The sequence below is a fragment of the Sorex araneus genome, chromosome 2, assembly GCF_027595985.1.
Source record: "Sorex araneus isolate mSorAra2 chromosome 2, mSorAra2.pri, whole genome shotgun sequence".
In the NCBI taxonomy this organism is placed as follows: domain Eukaryota; kingdom Metazoa; phylum Chordata; class Mammalia; order Eulipotyphla; family Soricidae; genus Sorex; species Sorex araneus.
Genome location: NC_073303.1, coordinates 210648199 through 210664504, shown reverse-complemented (window position 1 = coordinate 210664504; position 16306 = coordinate 210648199). Strand labels below are relative to the sequence as shown.

General features: G+C 38.7%; 1 protein-coding gene across 1 annotated transcript in view; it reads right to left on the bottom strand.

Moving 5' to 3' along the window:
• Positions 1-16306, bottom strand: part of LOC129401738 (uncharacterized) — a 41765-nt gene that overhangs the window by 3412 nt on the left and 22047 nt on the right. Inside the window, exon 3 of the mRNA XM_055124554.1 lies at positions 4908-4983. Coding sequence (XP_054980529.1) covers positions 4908-4983 — 76 coding nt within the window. The remainder of the gene's footprint in view (positions 1-4907; positions 4984-16306) is intronic.

Genomic DNA, 16306 nt, shown 5'->3' with positions numbered 1-16306 from the left:
TCAGACCTCTTTCTAACACCAGCCACAAAAGTCAGATCAAAATTCATTGAAGACCTCAGTATTAGACCTGAATCCATGAGATATGCAGAGGAAATTGTGGGGAGAATCCTCACTGACACTGAAGCTAAAGGGATCTTCAAAGATGAAACACCACTGACCAAGCAAGTGGAAGCAAAGATAAACAAATAAGACTACATTAAAGTAAGAAGCTTCTGCACCACAAAAGAAACAGTGATCAACCAAGATACAGAGCCCACAGATTGGGAAAAAATATTTACCCAATAAGCATCTGATAATGGGTTATTATACAAAATATATAAGGCACTGGTAGAATTTTACAAGAAAAAAATTAACCCAAATCCCATGAAAAAATGAGAAGAAATGAACAGAAACTTCCTTAAAGCAGAAATACAAATGGCCAAAAGACACATGAAAAAATGATCCTTGTTGCTAATCATCAGGGAGATGCAAATAAAAGCAATGAGATATCTCACGTCCCAGAGATGGGTACACAACAAAAAAGAACAAGAGATTCAAGTGCTGCCATGGATGCATGGGAAAGAGATCTTCCTTCATTGTTGGTGGGAATAGTCCAGTCTTTTGGCAAAACAATATGGGCATTCACCAAAAAGCTAGATATTGAGCTTCCATAGGACCCAGCAATACCAATTCTGGGAATATGTCCCGGGGGTCCCCAAACATCCAGCAGAAATACCATCTACACTACTCTGTTTATTGCAGCACTAGTCACAATAGCCAGAATCTGGAAACAGGAGTGCCCAAGTACAGATGACTGGTTAAAGAAACTATGGTACTTATCTCATATTATTCATTATTGATTATATCCCATATATTGCAATAATTCTATCTCTCTCTCTCTTTCTGACTTATTTCACTCAGCATGATACTCTTCATGTCCATCAATTTATAAGAAAATTTTATGACTTCATTTTTGCTAATGGCTGTGTATGAGACTAATATCCAAGGCCACAGAAAACAGGGGCCAGAAGGACTGGTCAGTGGTTTGAAGCTTGTCTAAGGGTCTCTTGGGGGCAGAGGGCAGTTAGGATAGGGAAGGGATCAGTATGACAATAATAGCTGGAAATTATAATTTTGGAAGAAATTGTGCATTGAAAGCAGATAAAGGTTTTTAATCATACAGAAGAAAGGGGGAATGAAGAGACAAAAAAACAAAGAAAAGTAGAAGAAAGTCTACATTAATTTTGGTGGTTCATTTATATCAGGTAAATAGACGCTATATAAATTAAATTTTGTTGGACTGAACTCACTATTTTATCTCTAAAATTTATTACAGACCAATTGTGGTTACTGAGTCATGCATCTGTATGCATAACCTATTTAATTATTTTAAGAATACATCATAAGGACACAGCAGTGGCACCACAGGAAGGCATCACAGAGCCGGAGATCTCTCTGGGCCCCAAACTGAGCCAATATCACCGGGGCACCCCAGATGGAGCAGGTGCAGTCTCCCCGCCTACTCCAGATGGAATCCCGGCAACCAAGAGCTTCCACAAGCAAGGCCCAGGTATGCGGGTTCCAGGATTAAGTCTCCAAGCAGCAGGGTGGCAGCAGAGTCAGGCTGCCCCTCCCCAGCTCCCCACCTGCTAAGCACACTGGCTGTCACACCCACAACCTGGCTCCAGGCGCCATCTTAGCTCACCAACAGCCCTGGTTCAGACGCTCCCAACTGAATCCCAAAATGGATCAGTGCCCTACAGAGATGTCTTTGGAACCCAACCATTTACAATCTTAGAATTCCAGAAGCCCGTGGCCACTTTTGTGGCCGCACGACCTCTCATGATATTCAAAATGAACAAGGAAGATGAATGATCTAGTGTCTGTCCCTGGCAAGTAAGCTTGAAATGATGGTAGGAAAAATCAAGTAAAATATAATGCCCAAACATAGAGAGAGAGTTCTGGGAAATTGTCTACCATGGAGGCAGGGTGAGGACTGGGTTGGGGTCAAGGGGACAATAAGGACATTTTTGGTGGAAATTTTGCACTGGTGGAGGGATGGGTATTCCATCATTGTATCTCAAACAGTTATTGTCACAGTTATTGTCACAGTTATTCAATAAAAAAAATGAATACATCAAAAACTACATATATTTTTAGGAAAACAAAGACTACAACTTTCTGCACAGGGAAAGTCACCCATTTTTCTTCATTCAAACTCTACAGGGACATGGAAAAGAAATACTCTAGCCAGAAACCAAATTTTACAATAGATAAGGCAATGTAAAAAGAGATGTGGAGGAGAAACAGTTAACTGTAAAGAAATCCATGTCTTCTGGGTTTTATTAGCTGTCAGAACCTAATTCTTCTTCTCTGAACAAATTGTCATCCATTAACAATTACAAGTGATGTCATATTTTCTCCTAGTAAACATATCAAGAATTTGGCTCCTAAATTAGAATTTTAAAAAAATGTGTACTGTATTCCTTATGCAACCTTTCCTTTGTGAAGAATAGACATACAATAGCTAAGCAGCTATAGAGTAGATATTTTTTTTTCATCTCACTTTGACGAAATAAACTATCCTACTTCAATCAATACCCTAGGTCCCTCAAATGTAGAAAACTGGTGCTTTTTATTTTCCCCTTAAACTGTATTTTCTTTTCACTTTTTGCTTTTCCCTTCTTTTCCTTTAAATCTATCAGTGATTTCTGTTATTATAAAATTCTGTCTAGACCCTCTGAACTGCATTACTAGTTTATAACTATTACTCTAGGCAATAAATGTTGGCAAATTTATAAACAGGAAAATGTAATGTGAATTAAGGAGCTGCCTCAAAACACACAAACCCAAGTACACATGTACACTGTTTATGTACAGAGTCACCTACTCTACATCCAACCACATAGAATAGCTCCTTATCCTCTGAGGGCTCCATGTTCTTTCACACCTCAGGAACTTTGTATTCTCTCTACCAAAAATGTGTCTTTCATTTCCAGCCCTCCTTCTTCAAAAATTGTGTTTCATTTCCAAAATCATTTTCCCCATGAAGACTTCACTTCTCTTTCTCTGGGAACTTTTCTCTCTTTGCCATATTTTCCTATGACCTAGTTCATAGGCAACAGCGATTCTTCTACTTGTAATCCCATTTCTGTCTTCCTCCACCGTATTTTGTCCTCTTTAAGAGCACAATATTAACATATCTCGGATGGAGAGTTGGGACATGCCTTTCTTGCATGCAGTTGACTCTGGTTCAGTCTCTGTCATGTTATATGATCACCTGAACATCACTAGGAGTAAACCCTTAGCTCAGTGTGGTGTGATCAAAAACCAAAACAGAACAAAACAATTTCTGACTTGTCCTATTTTAAACACTATAACCCAGAAAACACATATGCATGCAATAAATGCTTCAGGAGGAAATGTTTCAAAGAATCTTAAGTTTCAATTATGCAACAAAATTTCAAAAGTTTCCAAATATTCCTATAGTTATATATAATGTACAACATAATGCCTATAGTTAATATTATACTATAGGCATAATAAATCAATGTTGAATACATAAACTTTGGTAACTAGATATATATATTCTACTAAGTTTTCATATCATAATAGGACAATCTTTCTAAATCTAATCTTTCTTTCTAAAAATGATTTAAAATAAAGAAATAAAATAATTTCAACAATTAAAAAATAAAGTCTACTAGAAATCATTTAACAATTAAACAAAAAGTTACACTTTTCTAACTCCCCAAATATTCCAGTAATAATTAGGCTTACATTAAGAAACATAAATTCTTTTACATCTCATCACAGCCTCATAGCCTTGATTATTGATATGACTTTCTAGTTGTTCTTCTCACCTCACTGATCATGCCTACTTCTTGATGTGTCCTCATTTTATAGTAAAAGTCAGAATATTAAATTTTAATGAATGTTGTTTAGTGTGAAAACAGAACCAAAGTAAGATGCATAATTATTATCCTCTATCTTACTCTTAAATGCAATTATCCTCACACAATGGTACTTTATTTCATTCCAACTCTCAGATGAAAATCAATTACTTATACTTTATTTATTTATTTTCTTTTATAAATTTATTTATTGAATCACCGTGAGAACAGTTACAAAGCTTTCGGTTTTAATTCTCGATCATACAATGATGAGACACCTGTCCCTTCCCCAGTGCACATTTTCCATCACCAAAACACCCAGTATACCCCCCATCCCACACCCTCCCCTCATCTGTGTGGCAGATGATTTCCACATTATTCTCTCCCTACTTTGATTACATTCAATATTTCGACACCAGACCCACCATTATTATTTGGGATTTCTCCCCAACACCTGCTGAAAAGGCAACATTAGACAGTTTGTTTTCTATTGCTGGTTATGAATAGCATAGGATGTTTTGGAATTCTGAAATTTTAATAATTAAATCTGGAGGGATTTCTGCCAAAAGCCGCTGAGTTCTGAGTTTCACTTGTGTGTCTCTGGGAATGTGGCCATTAAGCAGCTTGATCAGTAGCCAGAGGGACTGTTTGTGGGTTGGGGACTCGGGGTCTCATTGGGATGGGGAATTACTTATACTTTAAAGCATACAAGCTGGGGGGGTGGCACTTATAACTAAAACTAAAATTTGTGTTTCACTCTACAAAGTGGTAATTCCATCCCTTTCCTGTATCAAAGAGTGCCAAAAACAGTAACAATAAGTTTCTCAATGTGAGACGTTACTGGTGCCCGCTCGAACAAATCGATGAGCAATGGGATGACAGTGACAGTGACAGTATTTCCAAGATGATATCTTTTAACCTTTTCAGAAAATGGACAGCACATTTCAGGTATGCCCAGTGATGGAATACTAAATTATATATGCTAAATCTCTTTTGCTGAAAACTAAAACAGGCTTAACAGCAGGCAGCTCTTACCTCAAAGAGTACTTGGGAATAAATGCAGATGCAGTTGGTAACAGTTGGTTGACTGCCAGTCTAGGTGCCAGCGTAGCTAAAAGAAGATAATAGGAAGATACTAAGACAGCAGTTTAAGACTGTGCATCTACTCCTAACAATGGGAGTAAGACATATATAATATCTATTTGAATTTAAATTTTCCAAAGTCCCTTCTCACAAAGGAGTGAACGTACTTCCATTTTCCCATTGAAGTTATGTTATTCAGACGCTTGCACTCAACTTGTTTTATCTGATCTTCCAATTCCCAGAAGCTTTTCTTAAGAACGGCTATAAAGGCAAAACTCAGAAAAATGCTATGGAGATTTGAGAGACTATCCTTCTCACCTAGAAACCGCCATCTGCTATCATATAATATAATTTAAATATATAACTTAAACAGAATTTCTGTACAAAGTTGTTGAGAATGCCCGTTGAGTAAACTGGTGCACCTTGGGAGAAAGAAGAACCTGGAAGCAATATACAATTTAGTATCCTCAATACTAAAGTCAAAGTCACCAGTACTTGTACTCCATCCTTCCATCAAAATCTACCCTCAGAATGAGTGGGGACATAGGGTATGGCACAGTCACCAAGCAGTCACACATTCTTCTAATGCCGAGAGCACTGAATTCATTGATAAAGCACATTGCTGAGTCACTCTATTGGAATTTCTATGATCACAAGTTATCTAACCTTCTCTGGGGAAGCCCATATCGAAGATTAATAGATATGGGTGTTTGACTACTAAGTCTTCTTGTTTTAACTCTGGGGCCTGTCATCCGACTATCAGCATACCCACTGATGTTAACCAAATTCTCTCTTGCAAATGCATTGCAATCCAGCATCTTCGTCTACTTTATCCTAAAGATGTGCTGCATAGATCTCCATAGTCTTTTTTCCAGACAATCTTAAGAATGTTGTGATTGCTGAGAAAAAGATGGCAAACCAGGACATTTTAATGAAATCCTTTCTGCTGAGTTGGCAATAATGATTTAATATGATAAGATATGGGAAATCTCTAGAGTAGGGTAAACTGTAATTCTGAAAGTGTTAAGATGTACTCTAGTGGTGGACCAGGGTGGGATACCGCTGGAAAGGTATTATACGAAGAATACAATATCTCAAGGTACTGAAGAACTTGAGGGGAGGTAATACTGGTAAGAGTGTAAAAGAACAGCTATTGTTGAGATGTTTTGATGGAATAAAGAAAGAAATGAATGGCTAAGAGAATTCAGTCATTAGTTTAAGGAGAATGGATATCTGTGTCGCCGGATAAGTCCTCATCTCTACAATAGATACAAGATAAGAGATCCAGGAATTAATCATATGAATTTCAAAGCTCTTGAAAAGATTTAATTACAACTTAGGCAGGTTAGTTACGCCAAGTTAGGGGAGAAAACTGACTGTGAATCATAAGATGTGGGTTAAATCACTTGAAACTTTTTATGTCCCCTGTTCTCCGCCAATCTTCTGAGACTGACAAAATGAATTCTCCCTATTAGTGACTACTATTTAACTCTAACTTGGAAGGAAATCTATGAACCTGGTCATTGATATCTGCAAAAATACTCCTATGAGCTTCCAGATCAATAATTACAGTAGTGTCATAAGATAATCCAGTTAGGTAAAGTGAAAGGTGTTAAGAGAAGCAAGAGACAATATTTTGGAGAAACCGCAGAACCTCACCAAAATTCATGCACCAGTGAAAACTTGTAAATGGATTCATTTCTATCAACTAAATCATGAGAGTCCTAGATGAATAGAAATATATTACCCGGTTCTAACTTTATAAGTTAAAGTGGGAATTTTTGCAATGGAAGGGCTCATCAATTAAATTTAATTCTTTGCAGGGACTCTGGGAGATAGAACTAACACAAAGTGATGTTGTTTCTTAGAAGCTTGGAAAAACTTCAGTAATATAAATAGAAAGGCAAACAGTGTAGGAAAAGGCTCATAACTTTCAAGTCTTTGGATGTACTAGAGCAGATACACTGAATAAAGCCAGAATATTCACTAGCCAAAAATGTTCTGTGGAGGATGAAGCATTTACCAAAGACATAAATAATATAACTAGTTTCCCAATGGCATCACTGAAGACCTCACGATGACTGTCACCTAGAGCAGGAATTTTACAGAATGATGCTCTGCTCACAATGGCAGTGAGAGGATCCGGAAACTGTTGAGGTAAGAGTTAACTGCATAAAAAATGTAGGGACTATTCTAAAACAAACTGTAATACTGAAATGACAACCAAGGTACAATTTTTTAGGGCAGGGGAATATACCTGGTGGGGCTCAGGACTAATTTCTGGCTATTCTTTGAGGAATCACACCTAGATGTGCTCAAGGGACAGTATGTGATGCTGGAGACTGAACTCAGGTCAGTCTCGTACGAAGTAAGTGTCTTGCATGCTGTACTCTTTCTCCACCAACCAAATATGACATTTAAAGACAGCTATGGAGATGGTTCTGATGGATATGCACTCCTCCATTGATATTAATTTACAAAAGCCAAAATAATCATAATATATTATTAAGATATTGAGAACAGGGGCTGGAGCGATAGCACAGCGGGGAGGGCGTTTGCCTTGCAGGCGGCCTACCAGGGTTCAATTCCCAGCATCCCATATGGTCCCCTAAGCACTGCCAGGAGTAATTTCTGAATGCATGAGCCAGGAGTAACCCCTGTGCATTACTGGGTGTGGCCCCCCAAAAAAAGAAAATATATATTGAGAAAAAATTTTCCAATGAGAAAATAAACTGCTTATCCAAGTCTTGAGTCTTAGCTAATAATCAAATTGAACCCATTGATTCAAGCAGAGATAAGATCTCTGAGATCTAGACTCCATCTAAATCAGAGCAAATAAATGTGCTAATTGTCATACTCCTTCACTAAAAAGTTCCACTTAAGTAAGCATATGCATTTTTAAAATTTACTAACATTTTTAGAACTTTAAGATATGAGTATGGGTTATCATTGATACTAAGTTAGTTGCACTGTAGCACTGTCATCCCGTTGTTCATCAATTTGCTCGAGCGGGTACCAGTAACGTCTCCATGGTGAGACTTGTTGTTACTGTTTTTGGCATATGGAATACACCAAGGGTAGCTTGCCAGGCTCTGCCGTGCAGGCGGGATACTCTCAGTAGCTTGCCAGGCTCTCCGAGAGGGTATATCAAGAGAAAAATAAAAATTATATGGGTTTATATAAATTTAAGTGAAGTACTAGGCTCTGAATTCCCAGTACATGAATTTTATTTTTATTGGGAAAAAAATTATATACATATTGTGTGCATGTGAGAGAGAGAGAGAGGAAGAGAGAGAGAGAGTATGTGTGTGTGTCTACTCATTAGAAGATATCTCTTAGAGATAGTTAAGGGGGAATCTGAATGTAGTATGTAGATGAACTATTTAGTATATTAATATCTAAGTATGTAGATAGTCCATTAAAAATGAAACAGTATAGTATTGTTTCAACCATCAATGGCACTAGAAGACAAGAATGAAACCAAATACTCCCAGTGAGTATATTTGGAGCATGTTACCTGCTGTTTTATCCACTGGGGTAGGAAGAGAAGTATTCCACAGAGAATATATGGACTCATGAGCAATGGCAACTCACTGGGTTAATTTATTAGGAACCTGTGAAAGTTGTGAGTAGGAAAATATGTATCAGTGAGATCTAGGGATGAGGTGTGTGACTTAAGTTAAAAACAATGTACAAAATGCAAACATGAAAGTTCATAAGTTTGTAATTGTACTTCACAGTAATTCACTAATAAAAATTAAAAAAAAAAAGTTTCCAAATGTGAGACCCCACGGCGGGCTGAGACAGTAGGAACCAGGCATCCCCCAATTCTTTTAACCTCTCTCTCTCAACTCCTTCCTCCCGAGCACAGCGCAGGGCCCGCAGCTTTCTGAGCGCAAAATGGAGACGCTGAGCCTCTCTCTAGGTTTCTCCATCTTATGAGCACCATAAAAGGGTAAAAGTCTGTAGTGATGTTATTTCTGGTTGTACTTTCCCTGGACTTTATACAGAAACCCAAAACTGCGCGGCTGTGGCCGCGCGACCTAATGTCATCTTAGCATCAGCAATATGTAATATGTCCCTTTTTAATGGGTTGGACTTTTGTGGGAGATCCTAACAAGAATAGTAAGTCTGTTGCTGAAATATTGAAGGCAATCAAAGTGGTAGCCATCTCTCTAGACTGAACTAAGCTATATCCCCACGCCGGCTGAGAAGAAATTTTCTTCTTTCTCAGGAAGAAACGCGGCGTGGCGTCAACTACAGTGTGATGTCCATTAAGCAAACAGACCTGGTGGCGTAGGAATGGGATATAAGGGGGAAAATTATGTACATGGAACAGTGGGACGCTGGTGGAATCTCGAGCCGGAGCCGATACCAGCGCAAGACCTTTGGTTCCAGAAACTGCTTGCAGACACTCTACTAGTCTATCAACTAAGCCAGAGCCCCACGCCTGCTGATGACGGGAAATAACCATCCTTTTCGGTTTTTTTTCCCTTGTCAGGCAGCGTGGCGATTACTAAACAGGCGTGAACTCGGTGGCTCGGGGCAAGGGGGAAAAAGAAAAGTTATGTAACAAACAGCGGGACTTAATATCTCTATATTCTTAGCAGTGGAGAACTATCAAATGCCTCCTTGGCAATAGGACTGTCTTTTTCTTTTTGGGGGGAAACCCCAACAACGGTAGTGAGTTGTGTGTTGAAACATGGAATGTAATCGAGATAAAGCGTAAACGAAGTGAAACTTATCACTTACAAGGGTGGGGACTGGGGAGGTGGGAGGGGGCGGCAGGTATACTGGGGGGGTTGGTGATGGAAGATGGGCACTGGTGAAGAGAAGGGTGTTTGAGTATTGTATAACTGACATAATCCTGAGAACTATGTAACCCTCCACATGGTGATTCAATAAAATTTAAAAAAAAAAATGTTTCCAAGTGTGAAATTTTTTGTGTCACATATTAAGGGGCACCCAAGAAAATATACCATGAAAGTGACTATAAATAACCAAAGAAACAGAATTATTTGTTCAATTGTGTTTGAGATGAAGATTATGTATTAACTCAACATGGTAACATCCAGGTTGACACAGGTACCAGACAGCCAATCTACCAGTAAGAAAATAGCACTGAGTACATATACAATTTTTTCAAAAGATCTGCTATATACTTAGTAGCAATTTATCACTTTGAAATTCAGTTTTAAATTAGAAATATTGCATTTAATTTCATGAATACAATTATGTATATGAATGTAGCTTCCTGTCCCCAGACCAGTGGGGAGAAGGACAGTGTAATTCACTAAATGGATGTGCAACAGTGGAGTTATGGTCATGGATAACTCTGGTCTGATGACATAACACAATCCCCAGAAGTTTCCAGAGAGATAAAAATAAATAAATAGGGGCTGGAGTGATAGTAGAGTGGGTAGGGCATTTGCCTTGCAAGTGGCCAACTCGGGTACGATTTCCAGCATCCCATACCATCCCCCAAGCACTGCCAGGAGTGATTCCTGAGTTCAGAGCCAGGAGTCATCCTTGAACATCGCCAGGTGTGACCCAAAAAGAAAAAAAAATTTTTAGAATACATTTCAATCTTAGAAATTATTCTCTAACAGGATAGTTTAACATACTTCAAGACGATATGTACTCTAAATACATGACCACCACAGGTTTGGTATTCCCAGTAGAGAGAATACATGAAACTGGGAACCAAAACGTTATATGATCATTAACTTAATAATTATTCCTCTCAATATGCCATTCAGAATATCTGTACTTCTTATCCCCACAACCATGTTCCCTGTGATTACAGACTTCCCAAGGAAGTACTTCTTCTAAAAGTATACACAGTGAAAGTACCCTGAAATCTCCTACCCGGACAGATTTGCTACCTGGTTTCTTTAGATTCATGAAAGGAGAAATTAATTCTAATAATTTGAAGAAGGTAGGGGCTGAAGCTCTACAAAATTCTACCAAAATAACAACAAACTATGTCTGGCACTGTTCCTGGCCAAACACTCCTTGCTCTGTTCCTGGCCAAACAAGATAAGCTACTGAGGAAACTCTTCCTAAGAGTCTATTCAGTTTGACAATAAATGGATACGAATGACAAAATTACCAAGAGCTCAGAATCCCTCAGAGAGAATAATCTGGGAAGGACATCAGGCAAACCAGCCTGACCAGCAGAGGTGCTAGGCAAGGGGAGAAGACATCTAAAATGGAAGGGATTCAACGGAGACCACCTGCTGTCATCTGGAGAGCAGGGGCAGTTATAGACTCCAGTTCACACCAATAGCCTTCCTGAGAGTCCGCAGGAAAAGAAACTAGGCAGCTAGTCGAGATGGTGTTAACTTGTCATATGAAGAAAGGGGTTTGAGCGGCAGACAGGGAAGACTGTAATGAATGCCATGGTGTCATGCTTTTGGGACCAAGCAAAGTTGTCCCCTGAGGATGGCAGACAGCTGAAAGGAATCTTGGCTCCTGGATAGACACATATCCCTATTTTTCCTTACTACCTCTGACAGTGCCACAGGTTTTACCTTCAGCTCATGCAACATTGGATCCAGATCAATAAAAGATATTTATATTCACATCACAGAGATAGGCATGGATAACAAAGAATAAATCTATGAGTTGCCATTTAATGTTTTCTCATTCTTTCCCTGCTACTATACTGAGTATTACTTGTAACAATGAATGATCCTCAAAGTAAAAAAATAAATAAATAAACTGTACCCTACAAGTTCTGTTGTAATAAATAGGAAGCAGTGACCTGCTATGATTTAGAACTTGCCCCAATAACATAATTCTAGAAAGTACTCTACCTACAACTGAACATATAATTTGAAACCCCAAAGGCTTTGATTCTAAAGGTGTCAAATGATATTGTGATGCTATAAGTATGTTTCCTAAAATAGAAAATGTACATTCTTTTTTTTTTTTTTTTTTGCTTTTTGGGTCTCCATTGTGAGACTTGTTGTTACTGTTTTTGGCATATCGAATATGCCAAGGGGAGCTTCCCAGGCTCTGCTATGTGGACGGGATACTCTCGGTAACTTGCTGGGCTCTCTGAGAGGGACGGAGGACTCGTACCCAGGTCGACCACGTACAAGGCAAATGCCCTAACTGCTGTGAGTTAATACAAAATTTAAATTTAAAATACCTGCTTACTCTTCTGTATATATTGCTGACTATTAAATAAAGGTTTATTAAGTATTCTGTGCAAATGTCTCATCTATGAATTGTACAGAACTTTAAAAAAATCATTCTTTTTGGATTATTATTAAAAATGGCATCTAAAAGGCAACATCTCCACCTCAAAGCTAAGCTCATATAGAAAATATTTCTTTAAGTCAATGGTTTTCTAGTATCTAATTGATCTCTTACCCTGTTGATGTGTGTTTTGAAGCTAGTACAGAATTACTGAGGTTAAAAATACAAAGTTTGTGAACTAAATAGATTCCATTAACAATAATGTGGCCTCTAGGGTCACTTTTGGTTCCATTTGATATCTTTTCTGCCTTCAATTTGTGAATTCTCAGGTCTTCTCTGCTCCACTCTAGCTTCCAGGAAAGAATCTAATGTTACATCTGACATCAAATACTGTACATCCCTTTTTGGGATATTTGTAAAATTGTTTGAGTAACAATTACAAAGCTAATCTATGGGGCCGGAGCGATAGCACAGCGGGTAGGGCGTTTGCCTTGCATGAGGCTGACCCGGGTTCAATCCCCGGCATCCCATATGGTCCCCCAAGCACCGCCAGGAGTAATTCCTGAGTGCAAAGCCAGGAGTAACCCCTGAGCATCGCTGGGTGTGACCCAAAAAGCAAAAAAAAAAAAAAGCTAATCTAGAAGGTAAGATATCCCCTCAATGAGAATGACTACTTCATAGCCTTGAAATCTTATTGGTAAACTATTTGCTACTCTGACTGTAGGATAACATTACTACAGGAAGCTTATGTTTAATCTGGGCTGAGAACTGTAGTCTGAGTCTGTGGCCAGATGTTCCCAGGAGAGCTGCCTTAAAAAAAAATAAAAAGCCTCAATGTATCTCTTACTGAGCCCATACAAAAATAACTTATTAAGATGTTAATTAAGATGCTAGAAGACCCCTAGGTGGTGTTTCTGCCCTGGAGCCTGATGGGCAGTCAGGAAGGGCTTTCTTATGTTGATTTTGAGGGGGGGAGAGGCAGAAAGAGGAGTAGGGAGTCCTTGGGAGAAAAGTGGTCAGAGTCAGAATCCAGGAGTCAGAGTCAGAGGGAGAATCCTGGGATCTGGGATCAAGGAGTGAGAGGTTAGGAAGGAAGAGTGTGTGAGATGGGAGAGACGAGAGAGTGAATAAATGGCAACCAATCAGCAACCAGCTTGGTCCTCCTTTCCTCTTCTGTCTGCCCCATGGCACGGGCCACTCTGGGTGGGCGAGGGGCCCGAGACCTCCAACCCAGCAGCACAGGGGAGAGCCCCGTGGGGGCCTTCCCTGGCCGCCCGGAGATTATACAGCTGACCACACTTAATTCATTTTCCTTGAAACTACCTTTCATTCCCTACAGCTTTAAACTTTCCTAGCCATAAAACTCAAGCCATTGTTGCTCCATCTATTTTGAATATTAATTTTGCACGATAGAATATTCTTGGCTAGCAGTTTGCATTTTTCGGTTAGACAGATGTGTCATTCCACTCGCCCCAAAGCCCTGAGAACTCAGGGGTGAGAATTCTGATAAAAGTCTAATAGAAGTCATTCTTGTTGTTTTCTGTTTTATTTTGAGGAGCTTTCCAAACTGTGCTCGGGGAGTTGAGAGGTTAGTCCTAGTAATGCTTGGTCCTCTGGGACAGATGACTCAGTGTCAGGGTCAAAGACACAAGGCCTGCAGTTCCAAGGACTGACGGGGTGACAAAGGGCAGTGACAGGACCTCCAGAACTCTGCCTGCTAATGTGCTGTGGGATTAAGCCAGGGTAGGGCTTATGCAAAGCCTACACTCCTAAATTTTTGTTTCATTTTAATAAAGACCTTCAATATTTTGTCTTTGTTGTTGACTTTGGACAACTGCACAATGTATATTGGTATAATTGGCCTCCAAATCAAGAATTTGGGTGTCCTCTCTATTTCCAGGAGAGTTATTTGCTGAGATTTTGGAAACTCTCTACTATTATTTATTTGAATAGAATCCCTATTTCTTTTTCTTTCTTTCTTCATCTTCTGAAATGCCGTTTATCTTTGTATTGAAATAGTCATAATGAAATAGGATACTTTACATAAAACATTTATTCATTTTACTCTAAATCTCATTTTTCTCCTCTTCTACTTGAATTATCACTGTGATTTTATTTTGAATATCTGATCACTTTTTTCTTACAAAATCGAATAGGCTTGTGATTCTCTTCATGTTATGTTGAAATTTAATCACTGTCTTATATTCTTGGAAATCTTGTTATTTTAAAGACAAATTCCTGTGCTCGAAACTTTTTTACCCTGGATGTTCCTATTTTCCTCTTATGTTAAACTGTTAGTAAATTTAAAGTTTATAAGATTTAATGATACATTTTTAATATTTTTTAATAGGGCTGGAGTGATAGCACAGCAGGTAGGGCATTTGCCTTGCACGTTGCCGACCTGGGTTCGATTCCTCCATCCCTTTTGGAGAGCCCAGTAAGCTACCAAGAGTATCCCACCTGCACGGCAGAGTCTGGCAAGCTACCTATGGCATATTCAATATGCCAAAAACAGTAACAACAAGTCTCACAGTGGAGATGTTACTGATGCCCACTTGAGCAAATCGAATGACAGTGATACAGTGATAATTTTTATTAAAGGGCCATGATTTACAAGGTTACTGATAGTTGTGTTTTAGGCATACAATATTTCAATGCCAATCACTCCATCAGTGTGAACTTCCCCCACCAGTGTTCCCAGATCCCTCCCCACCCCAACTCATACTGCACCCACTTCTGTCAACTTCACAGGTTCATTACAACGTTTTGGTGGTTGCTGCTAAGATCCCATGTTTTCAGTTCTGTTGAGTTTGGGGTTTGGATATATCGTTAAATCCCTGACTCATATTACTGGAATAACTGAAGCCCTAAAGCCTATTAACCCATTACTTCTTGTTCTCTTCTTTCCTCCATGGTTTATTTTCTTTTCTGTTTGTCTCCTCTCTAAACACTGGGATCAAAGATGGTCTAAGCATCCCCCTTTTACTACAGAACATTTCCTCTTCTGGTATTCTCTATGTCAAAGATAGCAAGATCATCCTGTGTTTGTCTTTCTTCTCCTCCCCTATTTATCTCAACTTGCTATCTTCCAGATTGCAGCAAATTGAATGATTTTGTCAGGGATTTTTTTTGTCTTTTATTTATTTTTATTTTCAGAGCTATATAGTATTTCATTGTGTATATGTAACCATCTCCTCATAATCCACTCATCTATCCTTGGACACCTGGGTTGATTCCATATCTTAACTACTGTAATGAATTTAACAATGAATAATGGCCTGCATGTGTCCTTTTGAGGCAGTATTTTTATATCCTGGGATAGAGGCCCCAAACAGGATTTCCTGGGTCATATGGAGGTTCAATTCTAAGTTTACTGAGAACTCTCCATACTATTCTTGACAGGGGTTGTACCAGACAACATTCCCACCAGCACTGGGTAAAAGTTTCTTTCTCACCACATCCTTGCCAACACAGATTGCTCTTATTTTTGATATGTGCTAATTCTCTGCTGTGAGATGGCATCTCGTTGTCTTGATTTGAATTTCTCTACTAATAAGTAATGCTGAGCACTTTTTAATGTGCCCACTGGCCTGTCTTCTCTTAGAAGTGTCTATTTATTTCCTCTCCCCATCTATTGATGGAGCTTTCACATTTTTTTGTTAATCTTTGTGAGTACTTTATATATCCTGGATATCAAACCTTTATCTGATGTGTTGAATACAAATATTTTTCCCTATTCAGCTAGTTGTCTTTTAGGTTTAGCTCATGTTTTGGGGGATTTGTTGTGGGTTTTTTGGGTTTTGATTTTTGTTTTATTTTTTGCCATGTAGAAGCTCTTTAACTTTATGCAGCCCCATTTGTTTATTTTTATTTTGTTGCCTTTGTCAGTGGTGTCAGATAATTGAAGGCCCTTTGAGATCCAAATCTTGAAGTTTTCTGCCTATATTTTCCTCAATGTACTTAAGAGTTTCTGATCTTAACTCAAGGTCCTTGTTCCATATGGGATTGACTTTTCTGTGAGGTGTAAGATATAAATCAGCTTTAGTTTCTTACATGTAGTTATACAATTTTCCCAGCACCATTTGTTAAAGAAGCTAGCTTTACTCCATTTAATTTTCTCAGCTCCTTTATAAAAAATTAGCTGC